The 18,439-nt window shown below is 42.9% G+C and overlaps 1 protein-coding gene across 1 annotated transcript in view; it reads right to left on the bottom strand.

The window, feature by feature from the left end:
* tp53bp1 (tumor protein p53 binding protein, 1) overlaps nt 1–18,439 on the bottom strand; it is a 36,629-nt gene that overhangs the window by 6,858 nt on the left and 11,332 nt on the right. Inside the window, exons 10-21 of the mRNA XM_036135894.1 lie at nt 17,608–18,391; nt 14,372–14,488; nt 14,092–14,292; nt 13,951–14,017; nt 10,730–10,819; nt 8,365–8,605; nt 8,220–8,288; nt 7,972–8,124; nt 6,243–6,463; nt 5,821–5,991; nt 2,412–2,809; nt 813–1,004 (exon numbers count right to left, since the gene is read on the bottom strand). Of these exons, the coding sequence (XP_035991787.1) occupies nt 813–1,004; nt 2,412–2,809; nt 5,821–5,991; nt 6,243–6,463; nt 7,972–8,124; nt 8,220–8,288; nt 8,365–8,605; nt 10,730–10,819; nt 13,951–14,017; nt 14,092–14,292; nt 14,372–14,488; nt 17,608–18,391 (2,704 nt within the window). The remainder of the gene's footprint in view (nt 1–812; nt 1,005–2,411; nt 2,810–5,820; nt 5,992–6,242; nt 6,464–7,971; nt 8,125–8,219; nt 8,289–8,364; nt 8,606–10,729; nt 10,820–13,950; nt 14,018–14,091; nt 14,293–14,371; nt 14,489–17,607; nt 18,392–18,439) is intronic.

Raw genomic sequence — 18,439 nt, 5'->3', positions numbered from 1 at the left:
CAAGTGAGACGGATTTGCAGAACGGCCGAAGCTCCTTTGTACCTAAAATCAGACGTTTGGGCACCTGAGTGAAGTTGGCCCCCCCACCTTCTTCAAATCAGACAAAATTAGTGTCAAACGTTTGTGCAGCAACAATTTTCGTTTGTGCCGCTATCATTTTTTTCCAAGTGATAAAAATTAAATTATTCGTATTCATAGATTAGCAACTTTAATTTATGAAATTCACAGTTTCAGCATAAACAGATGTTCACTGACCTTTGATGACCTCGACAAATTATTATTAATATCATTAAAATGATAGCAGTACTAAATTTTTGATATATTTTAAAATATGCATTTTAAATATTTTACATTTAAATATATATATTTAAATTTTTATATTTTTGTATAGCAAAAATTTTCATTTGTACTGTGCCGCTATCTTTAAAATGATAGCGGCACAGTACAAGGGACGCGTCTTAAAGTAGCAAGACAGCGGCCCTCATGGACTGCAGTTTCAGACCTCTGGACCCTCCGCCATGAACTGGTTTGTGTCGCACATACAGCATTAATTCAGCACCACAGTATGAATACCCTGTGTGTATTCTGGAAAGTACCAGCCTGCTCCGCATAGCTAGAACCAGAACCAGAAATGGAGAAGCAGCATTTAGATCCTATGCCCCACTGATCTGGAACAAACTCCCACAAAACTGGAATAGTGCTGAAAGCCTGAGTTTGTTACACGTCTGGGTTCGGCCCGTTGATCAGCGTTACGGCTTCTCCCATCTTATTTGGATCATTGAGGACTCTGCTCTAAACGCAGACTTTCTCACCCAGACTGATGTCGGAGGCTTTGGTCAGGGGCGTGGTGGGCTCGTAGGGTCCGAGGCTGTGCTGCTCCCTCAGCTTGTTTCCCTGCTCCAGAGACAGAATGACCGCCGTCCGGTTGTACCACTGCCTCTGACCGTCCTTCTCCACGCTGTAGAAAAGCTCCTGGCCCTCCGTTTTGTGGCCCTTTACGACCCCTGCAGACGACAAAGCGACCCAGTCAGATACCAAACCCTCCAGAACGCCGGCAGAACACACATCATCTCAAGGCTCTTTCCAAAGTCAGCTTCCATCAGATCCTCCAGGTTGGTGAGAAAGTTTCCTCTAAGGAAACCCAGCAGGTTGCATCAAGTCTCTCCAAGCAGCATTCACTCCTCCTGAAAGAGCGTAGAGCCACAGTGGACAGTCGTCTGCATTGTTGATGGCTTTGCAGCAATCCCTCATACTGAGCATGCATGAAGCGACAGTGGAGAGGAAAACTCCCCTTTAACAGGGAGGAGAACCTCCAGCAGAACCAGAACCAGGCTCAGTGTGAACGCTCATCTGCCTCCACCCACTGGGGCTTAGAGAAGACAGAGCAGAGACACAGAAAGCTCAGAAGCTCACATTGACCCAGGAGTACTTTCTATGTTAGATGGTAATAGTGGATGATCTGCCTCCCCTGATGATGTCACAGCTAACAGAACACCAGACCAGGTGTACCTTCTATGAAGAGAAAAATGACAGAACATGAAGGTAAAAGCTGAAATAACAACAAGCAATGCAGATTGGAGAGCAGTAGGAGAACTCAGCAGAGTGAGAGAAATAGACCCTGATGTCCTCCAGCAGCCTAAGCCTATAGCAGCATAACTATAGAGGTAGCTCAGGGTAACATGAGCCACTCTGACTAGAAGCTTTGTCACAAAGGAAAGTTTTAAGATTAGTCTTAAAAGTAGACAGGGTGTCTGCCTCACGGACCAAAACTGGGAGTTGGTTCCACAGGAGAGGAGCCTGATAGCTAAAGGATCTGCCTCCCATTCTACTTTTAGAGACTCTAGGAACCACCAGCAGACCTGCAGTCTGAGAGCGAAGTGCTCTGTTAGGAACATACGGGGTAATCAGAGCTCTGATATATGATGGAGCTTGATTATTAAGGGCTTTATACGTTAGAAGAAGAATTTTAAATTCTATTCTTGATTTAACAGGAAGCCAATAAAGGGAAGCTAAAATTGGAGAAATATTATCCCTCTTGTTGAAATAAGATGATGGAGATGAATTGTTCTTATTTTAATTCTTGCTCAAATCAAGGAAAGATACACTAATTTCAAGAAAATTCTACTTTTACTTCCCTTTTTGCAGTGTAATGATGGGTGCAACCCTTCCCCCCTCCTCCCCATCCAGCTAAATAAGTCTATTTGCAGTAGGAGAACTCAGCAGAGAGAGAGAAATAGATCCTGATGTCCTCCAGCAGCCTAAGCCTATAGCAGCATAACTATAGAGGTAGCTCAGGGTAACATGAGCCACTCTGACTAGAAGCTTTGTCACAAAGGAAAGTTTTAAGATCAGTCTTAAAAGTAGACGGGGTGTCTGCCTCACGGACCAAAAACTGGGAGTTGGCTCCTCACCTATGCTGAAGTACTCGTCCTCCAGCAGAGCCGTGACCTCCGTCTCCAGCGGGATGGGATCGCACAGCAGGATATCCTTCCCCGCCACCTCGCACTCGTAGCCGTCGTCGAAGCGCAGCCGGAACCTGCTGTCCCCGGCGTCCTTCATGATGCGGCCCGAGTAGAAGTAGCCGTTGGACGACCACTTGGCGACGACCCGCAGGCCGACGAAGCTGCTCCCGGCCGAGCTCGCCTCCTCGGGCGACGACCGGAGGGAGTCCGAGCGGCTGGGGGGGTCGGGGTCCGACGGGCTGAAGGGGAGGCGCGGCGGCAGCATGCAGGCGTAGGGCTCGTCCTCCGAGGAGGAGTGGGTCTGGGCGTGAGCGCCGGGCCTCTGCGGCGGGCCGACGCCACCCCCCCTTTAAGAGAGAAGCAGACGCGTTTGCAAACACCGTTACAGCATCCCTGGTAATTTAAATCCCTCCAAACCTCTGAGGAACAACAGAAGGGATTTGATTCAGTGTTCGACTTCTTACAGTTAAATTACTTTACATCTAATGTCTGTTAACCTAACAAGATAGATTCATATGTAAGCATAAACACCATTTTAGTGTGAATTCATGATGCATTTTTTTGTTTTTTTCTGATTGTGCTCAACAGGAACATAAAGTGCATTTGGTTCAATGCATTTAACGTATCACAGAAAACAAAAATTAGAGCTGGGCGATATGATTAGAATTTACAATTCTTTAAGATTTCATTTTTTAAAAATCTGGATTTTATTTTGCCAATACACTCATTAGGTTTCCATGAAGAGAACAGCATGTGATGCTAAATATATGTTTAGGCAAATATATTGTCAAAATATTATTAAGTGGAAACTTTTTTTTTTACCATAATACGAGGTACTTCATTTACTTATTTACTTTTTTTTTAACTTAGTTTGAAGTTCACAAGTGCAGTGAAGCCTGTTCTTAGCTCAATGTGTAATACCACTAGCAGCAAATGTTTTGTTATATTTTCATTGTTTATAATGGCACGGCTGCCATCTTGTTTTACAAGCATGTTTCACAGCTTGTTTTTAGTTGCACTTTGAATTCAGGTCAACTCCCTGATGAAATGCTTGACATAAAAGCAAGGTTTTAAAATAATTTCTTTAATTTCTTTTTACGAAACAAAAAGGAGGAAAAAAAAATCGATTAATCCGATTTGGTATGATAAAATCGGAGATTTATTTTTTAATCCATATCGCCCAGCCCTAACAAAAATGTGTCCAAACGTCTGATTTTAGGGACGAAGGAGCTTCTTAAATCCTGTCGGCCGTTCTGCAAATTCGTCTCACTTGCTCTTCCTCGCTGTGAACAGTAATGGTGCGCTGTAATAACGCCCCCTAGGGGTTGGGAGGTATATAAATTTTAAATAGTTTTTAAAAACATTGATATTAATCTTTGTATCGACTTTTATACACAGCCCTAATTATAATTATTGACAATTAAGCCACGAAGTTCCTGAACATTAGTAAACGGCCAACAGAACGGCAATCGGTGCCTAAATTCTTTTCCACACTGAAGACAATAATGAATCCTCCACAGTAAAAGCACCTTTTTCAATACCAAAGGGTGGAGAAAAAAAGCAGAATTAGGAATAAGAGGTTATTTTTTTTAATTCATAGCAATGTTTTTCAGTGGCACCCTAAATGCCTCCAAGTTAAATTATGAGAAGGCATAGTGGTGGTCAGTATTAAAATTATAATATTCGCTTTATTTTCGACAGTGTTGAGTCATTACAGCTAATTTTAATATTCCCTGTTCTGCATGCAGAAGAACTACATTTTTGTTTTCCTAATTAAGACTTGATGCAATCTACTGGGTTTCCTTAGATAGGAAACTTTTTGACCAATCTGTATAATTGGATTAAATTTGACGTTGAAAAGTGCCTTGAGATGACATGTGTCATGAATTGCCGCTATGTAAATAAAATTGAATTGAAAACTTTTGTAAATTATCATGAAATGAAGATTGACCAAAAAAAAAATAAAGCAGCAATAATCAGGCATGACTCCACTTTTGTATTTAAAATTCTACATTCCCAGATTAAAAAGTTTTATTGCAGAAAAAAAACATTTGCTTTTAGGTTTCATATCCAGAAACTGCTTTATGACAAACACAAAAAAAAACAATAATTTAGGATGTTTTATTCACACCTGAAACCTTTGATTAATTTTTCTTTTTAACAGGAAAACAAAAGAGACATGCATTTGATAATTAGCAGTGTGAGAAGTGCTAACTACAGAGTGTTAGTGAAGAGAAGGAAAGGAAAGGATGTGATTAAAGGAGCTGAAGGCTGATAGTCGTCATGATGCTAAAATTTATTACAACACCGAAACTAAAGAAAATACCTGATACTCGATATCGCAGCAACATTTTTTAAAGATAAAGGGTTATTTCTGGTTCGGAGCAAAAGATATTAACAATACAAACTTAACTTTAACGTCCTTTTATCAGGGCAAAACCAATAAGATGGACGCAACATAAGCTTTACTAGTTCGCTTCGCTACATATTAGCCGACTGAGCCTGGTTAACATTTTCTTGTGCTGATTTGTGCCACAGCAACGCGTAGCAGACGTGCTTCTTGACGGTGGAGCTCAGACCAACAGAACCCGGTCACTGGCTCGTACATGTCCACGAAGCTAATATTTAAACAGCTAGGGTTAGCTTAGGTCGCCCAGGAGGTTTAGTACAGCAGTGTCGCAGATACAGGATCTTTACGGGCCTTTTTTATGTTGATCTAAAATCTCACGCTACGAGCTCATCGTAGCTCATCGTACCTTGTAGCATTAGCTCGTAGCGTGAGCTCGTAGCATTAGCTCGTAGCGTGAGCTCGTAGCGTTAGCTCGTAGCGTTAGCTCGTAGCGTTAGCTCGTAGCGTTAGCTCGTAGCATTAGCTCGTAGCATTGGCTCGTAGCATTGACTCGTAGCGTTAGCTCGTAGCGTTAGCTCGTAGCGTTACCTCGTAGCGTTACCTCGTAGCGTTACCTCGTAGCGTTAGCTCGTAGCATTAGCTCGTAGCATTGACTCGTAGCGTTAGCTCGTAGCATTAGCTCGTAGCATTAGCTCGTAGCATTAGCTCGTAGCATTAGCTCGTAGCATTAGCTCGTAGCATTAGCTCTTAGCGTGAGCTGTTTGTCAGTATTTCTTTTTTTCCTGTTTACCTTACAGGGAAGGTAAATGCGAACAACGCGTTTGTGTCCTTGTCGCTTAGAGAGTGTTTTTCAGGCTGAATTTGACATGTTAGCAGAGTTTAAGCTTCGATTGCGTCTAAATCGATTTTATATCGATTTAGACGCAATTGAGCATCTTTGATTAATTAGTTTTTTTAGTGTTAATTATTTTGAGATCCCTAGTGGGCGGAGCCTCGGGTAGGACTCACCTGGACAGGGAGGAGCGGGACGGGGGCCGGCCCCTTCTAGCCCTTCCCCTGGGAGTCAGCGGGACGAAGGCCCGGGACCCTAAGGTGCTGCCGCCTCTGCCCACAGTGACCACTGACCCCGCCCTGTGAGCCCTGAGACCCCTCTGTGGATGCCCACCTCCCCTCCTGGGACTGCAGACACACAGAGGGGACGAACGGAGTTGGTCAGGCTGCACAGACATCGATCTGCGGGGACGTTCTAAACATATGGGAGAACCCAGACTGATGCCTGTGACAGCCTGGACCTGGACCAGGTGGAGGTCAAAGAATCACTTAGAAATCAGGGTGTTAAAAGGTCAGAAGGAAGGTGAAGGAGTGACGGACGCCGACAGTACAGGCAGGCGAGGCGGACAGAGAGGAGGAGAACCGGATCCAGGCGGTACCTGATGGACTTGAAGCCTCTGCTGGGCGGCATTAGGAAGTCGGGCCTGGCGGGGCCGGCGCTGCTGCCCGTCGTTCCGGAGCTGTGCTGCAGGCTGGAGGCCTTGGACGACAGAGAGCTGACGTCAGCCAGGTCACCAGAGGTAACCGAGCTGCTGCCTGTGCGGCACGGAGAGACGTCGTCGTCCAACACCTGACAGTCCACCACGGGCTCCTCGCTCTCCTGGACACACAGAACGGAGAGACGACGTTACAGACGGCCCAGCAGCCGCAGGACGAACATCCCCGACTGTTTCCACACAAAGCTGGAAGCCTCCCAGAGCGTTTAGTGTTTTAATTAGTCCTTCATTACAAACATCTTAATTTAGAGGCCATTTTTGTTGCTTGTGGTTAATCCAGATTGGTTAATCAATCCATCGAGTTTAGACCACTGAGCTATATAATACACTGGAGTGCTGATTTTGCCGAAAAACTGAAGTCACTGGCGGCCATCTTGCTCCTCCCTACTCTCACAAAATCCCACAGGATTTGGTTGCAACAACAAGCAGTTTTCTGGCTGAGTGAAAACGTTTCACAGGTAATTCTACAGTCAGTGGATGTACTAACACTATCAACTACTAGGAAATTAGGTGCTGAAATATTTTACATGTTATTCATATTAAATATATATATATATGTATAAATAAGTGTCTGTATATGTATATTGACAGATATATATATATATATATATATATATATATATATATATATATATATATATATATATATATATATATATATATATATATATATATATATTTTTTTTTTTTTTTTTTTAAATAGATAAAATGCTAAATATTTTAGCACATGACTTTCTCAGTACTTGATATTTTGAGAACATAACATAAAAGTATATGGCCTTTGACATTTTAAAAGTCTTAAGCCCCCCTTGAACATCAGAAAATCCTCGTTATTCGATGCTGTAGCGCACATATTCCCTAGTTACTGGGGGGAAAATAGGGAGTACCAATATGGCGGCTGGTGGCTTCAAAGCGACTCGTTCAAACAGACGGTGATTAGCACTCCAGTGTATAATAGAGCTCAGTGGTTTAGACGCTGTGGGTCTTTTAGCAACTAATCTGCACGGCGAGGAAACAAATTGATTTGTTGTTTGTATATGTTTAAAAAGACATGATGAATTAAACTGGGAAAAAAGTTCAGCCTTAGTGTCTACTAGTGTTGCACCGATGCCATTTTTTGGCCCCGATACCGATACCATCTGTTTGAAACTGATGTGTATATATATGAAGAACTGCATACTACTTAGGGTTGTAGAACATTTTATCGTCTACCTGGAATGGGTGACAATAGTTCAATAAACTTTTGCCTCTCAAAGGCCAAAATAGTGCAACATTCGTGAAATTATAACATGTATAATAGTAGTGCAACAGTAAGACAGTAAAATGACATTAATAATTGAATAGTCTCTTAAAACCTGAGATTTGGCTCTCAAATGGCAAAATAGTGCAACTTTCATGAACTTATATAACATGTATAATACTAGTCGGGAGAGAGAAGGCTGCGTTCAAGTGACATACAAACATCAAAATGGTATCGATGCCTATTTGTTGGTACTCGCCGATACCGATACCACCATTTTAGTGCTGGATCGGGGCCCCGTCCCATACTGGTATCGGTGCAACACTAGTGTCTACACATAATTTTTAACCCAGCGGTACTGCCTCCGTCTACCTCAGTGACTCTACGGTCCACCTCTCTGCCGTCCTCGTAATAAACGTCCGTGATGATCCGCGTGATGGTGGTCCGGACCTCCTGGACGGTGCGCACGTGTCTGCGGTGCGCCGGCGCCGCGGTCCTCCTGAACGACGGCGACTCCGGTTCGCCCTTTCACACACAAACAAACACAGAGGTACAGAGAGTGAGCAGCCGCAGACCTGAGCGCAGCTTCCCCGCCTCCGTAAAGACGCCACCGTCCGTACCCGGCCGGCAGGAGAGCGCAGGCCCGGCCCGTCGAAGCTGGTCTGCTGGGAGACGTTCCGCTGCCGGGACTGAAACGCACAGGAGGAAGTTTGTCAACTCAGGTCCCCACTAAACCAAACACGCTCCTCCTCGCCACGCGCGCACCTTGTTGGGCGGAGTAGACGGCGCGGCGTTGTCGGACGTCCTGCGGGACGCCTCCTTCTGTCCGACGTCCACGCTGTTGGACGGAGGCGCCGTCACGGCCTCCGGCGACGGCTCTGCGGGAGCGCGGGGATCTCTGAGGTCGTTCTGGGAGGCCGACGACGCGTCCTGGCTGTTTGGGAGGCTGTTACATCTCAGGGAGGAAGCCTGGGAGCTCCTCTGCGGAGAGGCAAACAGTTTCCCCCTAAAACAGACAAACACAGGGGAGCTTGACTAGAGCCGGCAGACCGCAGGCGTCCCTCTGGGATGTTTCCTCGGCCCCCTGCTCTGTTGACACAGAAAGGAGAATCAACTCTTTCCTGCACGTCAGAGGAGTCTCAGCTGCACAGGATTTTATCTTTTAGTCTGAAAAGAAAATTAGCAATTCTGAGTTTTCTTTTCCTAAGTGAAATATTTAATTTGACAAAAGCTTTGTGAGGAAAAAGTCACGTGATGTAAAGTTAACGCTGAGCTGTTCAATCATGATGCAGTAAAACTGTCGACTTCATCAGAATGGCAGAAGAAAAAATAGACTTTATCTCCAAAACAATGTCCAACATTAACAAACCTTACACTGCAAAAACGATACTAAGTTGGTTAATTTTTTTTAAATTATTTTTCCTTGACTTTAAGTGGGGAAAATGAAAATTATCTGGTAATGGAATAAGATTTTTTTACCTCATAAAAATAGGAACAAATCATCTCCATCCTCTTATTGCGCAGTATTGTGCAGTACGTCTAATTATTCTAGTCCCTCGTTTAGTTCAAGGGTTTTAGATATCAGGACAGATAAAAATGACCTGCTATTTACCAGGTTTTAAAACTATAGTTGGTAATCCTGTTCAGAAACACTTTTTGTTATACTGGGTAAAATCATCCTTCCATCCTTACAGTAGTCAATACATTATGTTTTGAGAAAAATCAGGTTAGATAATTTGATCTCCACAAGCGCTGCAGGCCTGTAAAAGCTCTGACCAATCACTGCCACTCGGTCCGACTAGAAAGAGCCAATCAGATGCCTTCATGTCTCGTCCTGCTCTCCTCTGTCCCACATGTTCCTGGGGAATCACCTCATCTATTGGTTGTCCCACTTGTTGGCTGCACATGCGCACTTCTAGTGTTTATGTATCAGGTTAGCTTAGCGGCTAGCTTAGCGGCTAGCTTCGGTGTTAGCTGTTCGTTGTAGCTCCACTGCTCGCACCGTAGACTTTGAACATGGGTGAGAGTCACAAGAAGCGAACCGCGTTCAACTTTATGATAAAAATAGGAACACCTCAGTAGAAATAAATAAAACCAGAGTGGATTTGGGGGATTTTATTCATATGATCCTCCTGAGGAGCGGAAGAGCAGGTAAGACGGTCTTGCACAAAAAGGGACTTGGGAGGGTGGGGGGGGGGATTCTTACTTACATTTCTGGAAAAATCGCCAACTCTACCTTTAAATCTAACCCCAAGACAACAAAAAACACACAAAAGATTAAAAACTGTCCTCATTTTGTAGATCAGATGCAAGTTTTTAAAGTTATTCTTACGTTATTCTTTTTAAGTTATTCTAGGGTGCGCTCGGGCGCTGCCCTCCCTAGATGTGGAGGGGAAAAGTCAAACTATTTATAGATTTTAAAAGTATTATTAATGTTAGTTTTTACTTAATAGTACGTGGCGACATGTAATAAGAATTATTAAAACACTTCTACTAACTGACTATCATTTAACAGTGCATTTCCACCAACAGAACGTATCATTTCTCTTCTTCTACACTTTTGGGGCTGTGACTCAAGGAGCCCCACAAGTGTAGCTAAATAACCAATCGTATACTGTTGTTAGGGAAGATTTATAAATATTTGGCCAATCAGCATCGCCAAAATGAAATGTAAACGTTCATTTCGTAATAATATACATACATGTACAATGTATGCAAACCCTCTGGCATGAGTCTGTGAAAAGGATTAATAAGACAAAACCACCAAAATAATCCTTTGTGAACAATGTTTTTTTATCAATTAAATGCTTATTGTGGAATCGTAGTAATTTTCCGACTTTTAATTTAAATGCATGCACTGGGTTAGGCAGGGAAATCTATTGGCCAGCCCCACCAAGATTTTTTTTCACCATCCGCCACTGTAAAAAGGGGAGAGACTTTTTAACCCGCTAACAGAGGTCCGTAGAGTTTTGTTGACTTTTCAGTACGTATATAGAAAATGTTTTGGTTTGCCACTACATTCCTGCCAAACAACAAATACTTTTTCTCCTCTGTTTTTACTCTGAGCCGTGCATTAAAATGTCGCTGAAATGTAGAAAGCAGACGATCCTGTAAGCGGACGTGTTCTCACCTGATGGCGGCGATGTTGTTCCCAGGGTGAACGTCTTCCTCCGCCGCCTGCGGTCGGTGCACCTGCCGAACCCGCGTGAACACAGAGGGGCTGCAAATAAAACCAACAGGTCTTAGTCTTGTTCCAACGGTGAAACTGCATTTCAGCTACAGAAAACGGGTTTTCACCCTCACAAAACTAACAGAGCAGAAAAGTAAAACGTTTGGGATTGAAGCAGCAATGAAACAACTCGGTGCTTTGTTCTCTGTCCACTTTTTGCTCGTGTGGAAAACTTTGTGTATTATTTCTTTAACAGCGTCTGTGTTGGGAGATCAGCTGTTAGCTCTCACACTTATTTACACATCTATTTATTTGTTATTTTATTATTTATTTATTTACTTTTGAAGCTGTGGCAGCTTTTATTTCTCCGCTGCACTGCGCCACGATCAGTTACATGTAGGAAACCCTGAATATACATGTGCATTTTATACGTTTTTCTAAAAAAAAAAAAAAAAATGGCCTTACTCAGTGGCACAGTCATTTAATCTGAGAATGCTAATTTTGAAAACTACGAAGCATGATTGTTCTTACTCTGAACCAGAAGTCATAAACCTTTTTGAAACTCAGAGCTACTTCCTTGATGTTGTGTCATATGAAGGGCTACCAGTACTGACCATTGAACTAGAAGAGTTCACCTTAACTTTATGTGAAATAAACAAATTTTTCATGCTTTGTTATAGATATTGTCATTTATAAATCTACATAAATGCAAGCGTGAATAAACAGGAAGAGTAACAGAATAAAAAAAAAGTATTAGATGCAGCTCACTGGTGGATTGTGCCGTTTTAGTGTTGGTGACCCCTGCTCTGAACGGTCTACTTTTTGCGTTTTTACATTTACATTTCTTAACTTTGTGTGTATCTGCATGTTTCCATTTTGCTGCTGCCGCATTTCCCCACAGTGGGACAATGAATGATGTTTCTATCCTAATCTATTCACATGAGATAAAGGCTGTGTGGATAAATTAGATTTCTCTACAGTCTCCTTGTCTTTTTCCGTACTCATCCACTCCTGAATCCTGCTGAAATCACATCTCAGACCTTTTTTAAGAGTGAGACATCAGCAACATTTACACTACCCTTGTTAAACCGATCCATGTCGAGTTCGGTCCGAGCTTGGATCAGTTAACCGTGCCGAGTTTGGTTCTGACGACCGTTTACATAACGCTAGCACGGATCCTCGCCCCCTAGTGACGATCTACGGTACTACTGCTCTCTAGGATGGAAGGAGGGACTCAAGCAAATAAAAACGGCGGCGCCGTAACATTCAGGAAGTTATGTTTGGTTATAATTGTGATATTTCGTTGTTTGCGGAGAGTCAGGCTAAAACGGCAACCTTTGGTAAATTTACTTGACAGAGTGGGCTTTTGGGACGTGGATAAGACAAACGAACGTCTAATCAGGATTTACGGACGCAGGAAACAACGACAGATGCTGAGCTAGGGGTGTGCGATATGAAGATTTAAGACCATGTTACGATCTACACCTCTGACGATCTGTAATTATTAGGAGACCGTTTTATCAGGATCCACAGAACTGTAGTGCTGCTGTATTTCTCCCCTCCCCCTCATGTGCGTCGGCCAAGGTAGCTACAACAAGCGGGAGGCATGGCAGCAGCTGAAAGCGAGGATTTTGTTCCGAAAAGAAATGCTTCGTCCATCATATGGAACTGGTTTGGCCTCACTTCTGACGATAAAGAACAAAAAAACATTACATGCAAAGTCTGCAAGGAGAGCGTCAAGGCAAGTGACGGCAACACAACGAACCTGTTTAATCATCTGAAACGAAGGCATCCTAAACAGTATAACGAGAGCCTGGTGGCTAAAGCTAAAAAGCCGACTGCAGCTTCGGCAGCGACCGGTCCTTCTCCCAAGCAGCAAACGTTAACAGATTAATTTACAAAACTTACTCCCTACGATAAAGGCAGTAAACGGTGGAACAGCGTGACTGAAGCGGTGACGTTTCACCTGGTGAAAGTTGTATGTCCTCTACGAACCGTAGAAGGAGTGGGATTTAATAAAATGTTAAACGTTTTGGATCCACGCTACGAGTTGCCCAGCCGCAAGTATTTTTCAAACACCGCTATTCCACGTATGTACGCTGAATGCAGAGAGAAAGTTTCACAAAATATTAAAAATGTGCAGTTTTTTGCCACCACAAGCTGTTACTTTTTAAGAGGCAAATTTCTGTACCTATTTCATCAGAATTGCTGGACAAGTTTTGCACAACATATTTGCACTAGTTAAAGCTGTATTTACATCCCTAATATGAAGATTGTTTATTGATTTATCATAGATTGCACATTACATCTTGACTTGCACTATATTTGCTGTTCCATAATAGTTTTTGTTTCTAAAGACTTTAGAAATTATACAAATCTATTGTTTAATGTAATATTTTTTTAAAAACTCAAGTTAGTTTCTGTGTGCTTTCTTTTTTCTTTTATTTTATTAGACCAGTCCAGATTTTAAAGGAATAAAACTGCACTAAGATACAGTTAGAATTTTTATTTATTTTTACTGTAGTTACTTGAAAAATGTGACTAATTTGTAATTGTTTTACTCAGGAGTTATTGCATTTTTATAATCTTTGGTGTGTTTACAATATAGAAATTAAAAAAAAATAAGTTTGTTAGCACTGCTTTGATTCTCTAATTTTAATAAACTTGTTCATTTATTTAATTTTTCTCTTCTTTGCATGTAATTGAAGTTATGTTGGTCGTATCTAAAAAAATCGTGATAAAATCGAGATCACAATAATATAATCAAAAAATCGTGATATTTTATTTTTGCCGTATCGCCCAGCCCTACGCTGAGCTTTATCACACTGCTAAGCAGAATCATCTCTGGAAATCGTGTGTCACGGTAAGGAAGCTGGTATTATTATGAATGTCTGAAACCGCAAAATTAGTCAGCTGGCTGTAAGGAGATGAGGCGGTCTGCTCATGCGCTCTTTGTTATCAGAGAACCGGGCTACTGCAAAACCGAGCCGAGCCCACTCATGGAACTGGTCTAGATTTAGCGCGGTCCGGTTGTTTTCTGGCTCGGTTCAGTTCAGTTTGCGTTCCATTTAAACTCGATAGTTATCTCAGGTACTGAGCTCAGACTCGGCTCGGTTAAAAAAGGTGTAGTGTAAACGGGGTAATCGTGTCTGCGGTGAGGAACGTCAGAAACGCCTGGTTACCTGGCTGCAGCCGTGGAAACCGCCGTGGCCTTGGCGACCGCATCCTCCTCCTCCGACAGCGTTGGCTCTAGAGAAAAAGAGGCGTGAGAGTGAGACGGAGACGAGAGCGTGTGGCGTCTGCGGCCGAAGGCGGCTTCTCACTCTGCAGGCTGAAGCGCTCGGAGCTGCCTTCCTCCACGGGCGTCACCAGCTTCATCCTCAGGCTCAGCTTCTGCTCCTCCTTGTCCGCCGCGTCCTCTCCTCCTCCTCCTCCTCCTCCTCCTGAGGCAACGTCACCGGCCGCCGCCGCGTCCGGAGAGACGGCGTCTACGGCGGCTGGCTTCTCTGCGAAGGGGACGCTGTCTGCACGGAAACAGAGTCAGACACCGAAGCCGAGCGGCAGATCCAGCGTTAAACACGTTTTGTGGTTGTGGAAACCCACCGATGGGCGTGCTGTGTCTGAGCGTCTGCTTCAGCTGGTTGATCAGAGGCGGCGTGGAGCCGACGGCCGGGCCGATCAGCTCCCCCTCCTTAGGAAGCGTGAAGTGGAAGGAAATGTCTGTGGCGGAAAAGCAGCGATCAGCCGACAACGTAAAAACTCTACCACACAAATCCGCCCCTGAAATACATAAAAAATCATCTTAAATAACGAAAATAATAATTATTGTCTTTATTTGCCATTAATTCTGATTAGTGCAGTGCTTTTCAACCATTGTTGAGCCAAGATAAACCAACCAAATATGTTAAACAAATGATGCTCTGTACCCGCCTATATTAATACAGTCATTCTTATACTAGGGCTGTGCATAAAAATACAAACATTAATAGCAATATTTTTAAAAACTATTTAATATCGATATTCTGGCTTTCAATATCAAAATAGACTTGGACAACTTTGTCATTTTGTATGTACAGAGTGCATACAGTTTACGACACTAATGGGATTGCAGGTGGAATAAGGCAACGTTACTATATAAAGTGCAGCAGTATACCTCCCAACCCCTAGGGGGCGTTATTAAAGCGCACCATTACTGTTCACAGCGAGGAAGAGGAAGTGAGACGAATTTGCGGAATGGCCAACAGGATTTTAGAAGCGCCTTCATCCCTAGAATCAGACGTTTGGCACATTTTTGGTTTCTGTGATACGTTAAATGCTTTGAACCAAATGCACTTTATTATCCTGTTAATATATCAGTGTTCAATAAACTCAACATAAATATAATATTTGGCTGGTTTTGTTGATTGAATGACTTTGAGCATTAACTTGAAAGTAATAAATATCGATATTGGAGTCAAATCAAATCAAGCTGAGCTACGTATCGAGAATCGTATCGAATCGGCTCATCCTAGATGAAACCCGGCCCTATTTTTATCAAAGTGTCTTGAATAGGAATCAAATAAAAACACAAAAAAATATTTTTATCATCTTTATTTATTTATTATTTCAAGTAAAAAGTTTTCAAAAAATCTTTTTTGACCAATTCAGTAAAATTGGATAATTTTCCACACAGTGGTTGAATAACACTGGCTTAGGGAGCAGTGGGCAGTCTGTGGGATTTGAACCCAGAACCAGAACCAGAGAAGCAGCATTTAGTTCCTATGCTCCATAAATCTGGAACCAACTCCCAGAAAACTGTAGAAGTGCTGAAAGTTCCATTAAATTAAGATTAAAAACAATTTTTTTTTAGGATTGCCTGTTCCAGTTAAACTGTTTCAGTGAAACATCATTAGTTTAAGTTTGTAGTCCAACTGTTTTTAATGTTTGCTTTTAGTTTCCATTTTCCCATGCTTTATTTTGTTTCTATATTTTTTTGCAACTTGTTTTTATTCTGCTTTATTTTCCTATGTTTTAATTATTTAAAATCACTTTGCATTGTCTTTGTACTGAAATGTGCTATACAGATAAATTTGCCTTGCCTTGTGGGATTTGAACCCTAAACCTTGCAGCCTCTCCAGGACAAAAGCGCTCTGTCCTTTTTTTTCCCACAGGAGAAAATTCATCCGTTTTTATTTCTCAAAGCAATCAGTTAAGTAATAATAAATGTGAAAAAGTGCTGCTGGATTTTACTCCTAATGCTGAACTGGTAGAACGGCCTAGTCAAAGTCCAGCCCTAAGTTCAGCTGACGATCTCTTGCAGGATGAAGCTGGTTTGCCAGGAAGAACGAGAAACTTTTTCAGGTTCAGGTTTTTTTAATTACTAATTTAAAAAACCTGAACGTTTAGTTTATGGCCATAAAGAGAGAAAAGAATACTTCTGCAGCGGGCCGTAAGTCTTCACACCCTTACGTACGCACTGAAAAGCGGCGCCTACTAGGGCTGAACAATTAATCGCATTTTCAATATAATCGCAATTTTAAAAAACGCAATTTCCAAATCGCAGAGTCTGCAATTTTTGGCTATGTAACAATTATGGAATTAGACACGTCCATTAGGTGTTGGTAAAATGTTTAAATTGGGTTTGGCTCCACATGGAAGGGAAGACAGTTGCAGCAGTGAGATAATCTAATTTTATTACTTTATTTAGAGTTTATATAATCATACATAGCATTAAGTACAGGTCAATAAGTTTAATACATAGACTAAGTTTTTCTTCCCACTGTCGCTTCATGCTTGCTCAGTATGAGGGATTGCTGCAAAGCCATCAACAATGCAGACGACTGTCCACTGTGGCTCTACGCTCTTTCAGGAGGAGTGAATGCTGCTTGGAGAGACTTGATGCAATCAACTAGTTTTCTTTATTTAGGATATTTTTGACCAATCTGTATAATCTGACCCAATCTGTATAATATGATTGAACTTGACTTTGTAAAGTGCCTTGAGATGACATGTTTCATGATTTGGCGCTATATAAATAAAATTGAATTGAATAGACTTGCTGGTTGGTTGCACTTTATGTTCAACAAGGATTGATGTCCAAATCAATTAAAAGCTGTTCTCTTGAATAATATTCTGATTAATAGAAACATTAAAAGTTCTTGTTTTAAATAGTCCTTGTTTACAAACATCTTTATTTAGAGGTCATTTTTGTTGCTTGTGGTTAATGCGGAGAAAAGTCAAAATTGCAATTTTGGTTGAAATATATTGTAGGCAGAACGCAATCATTTATGCTCTGAGTTTAGATGCTGTGGGTCTTTTAGCACCTAATCTGCACAGCGAGGAAACAAAATGATTTGATGTTTGTATATGTTTAAAAAGACATGATAAATTAAACTGGGAAAAAAAAAAATATAAAAAAAAATAAAACAAAAAAATCGCATTAAATCGCAATATTAAGAAAAAAAAAAAAAAAAAAAATCGCAATTAGATTATTTTCCAAAATCGTTCAGCCCTAATTAATAGAAACATTAAATAGTCCTTGTTTACAAACATCTTTATTTAGAGGCCATTTTTGTTGCTTGTGGTTAACGCAGAGAAAAGTCAAAATTGCAATTTTGGTTGAAATATATTGTAGGCAGAACGCAATAATTTCTGCTCTAAGTTTAGACGCTGTGGGTCTTTTAGCAACTAATCTGCACGGCGAGGAAAAAAAAATTATTTGTTGTTTATAAACAAATTTATCATGTTTAAAAAGACATGATAAATTAAACTGGGGAAGAAAAAAAAAAAAAAAAAAAAAAAAAAAAAAAAAAAAATCAAAATTAGATTATTTTCCAAAATCGTTCAGCTCTAGCGCCTACCTCCCGAGTCGTTCAGGCTCTTGTCCCTGACGCCTTCGGCCTCCCGCCTCACGCCGCCCGTCTGGGGCGACCCGTCCAGAGCCGCGTCTTCCCGTCCCGCCTCGCTCTGCCGCCGGTGGCCGTTAGCGGCGGCGGCAACGGCCGGCCGCTCGTCCCCGCCGGGCCCAGCGGCGGCGTCCTTCTCGCTGTCCGACACCACGATGACGCTGTCCTGGCTGTCCTCCTCCTCCATTGGCTCAGGAGACACCAGCTGACTCTGCGACAGGACCAGCGCGATCCCCGAGGCCCCCCCGCCGCTCTCCTCCTCCATCCCCGCCTCTTCCTCCCGCCGCTCGCCGTCATCCGTCCCGTCTCTGTCCGTCGGGCTGTTGCCGACCGCTTCCTGACGTTCTGCACGCCGGGACTCGGTCGTCTCTGGCGTCGGGCCGACGGCGGCGGTCTGAGCGACGGAGGACGGCGGCGGCGTCTCCGGCACGCAGCTGTTTTCAGCCTCCTTCACGTCTGCTGCAGCTTTCTGCCCGTCTGCCTCCTGCTCGCCGCTGCTCTTCTTCTCCTGATCGTGACACGGAGCCGCCGAGTCGCCGGGCGGCTCCTCCAGCTCCTCTATCTGCGTGGCCTGACTGTCCTCCTCGGCGGGAAGCGGCAGATTGCTGTTAGCGTTCGGGGAGAGCTGCAGCGGCGCCGTGAACGGAGCCGACTCCCGGAGCTGGGACTGCGTCTCTGGAGGCGGCGGCGGGGGAGACTTGGCTTTAGCTTCTTGGCTCTGAGTTGGAACAAAAACGTCCTGGAACACAAAGAGAGAGGTTTGGATTTTCAAACTGTGCAGCGCAGG

The sequence above is a fragment of the Fundulus heteroclitus genome, chromosome 4 (assembly GCF_011125445.2).
Source record: "Fundulus heteroclitus isolate FHET01 chromosome 4, MU-UCD_Fhet_4.1, whole genome shotgun sequence".
Lineage (NCBI taxonomy): Eukaryota > Metazoa > Chordata > Actinopteri > Cyprinodontiformes > Fundulidae > Fundulus > Fundulus heteroclitus.
The sequence above is the reverse complement of the archived record's forward strand: the minus strand, read 5'-3'. Positions and strand labels throughout refer to the sequence as shown.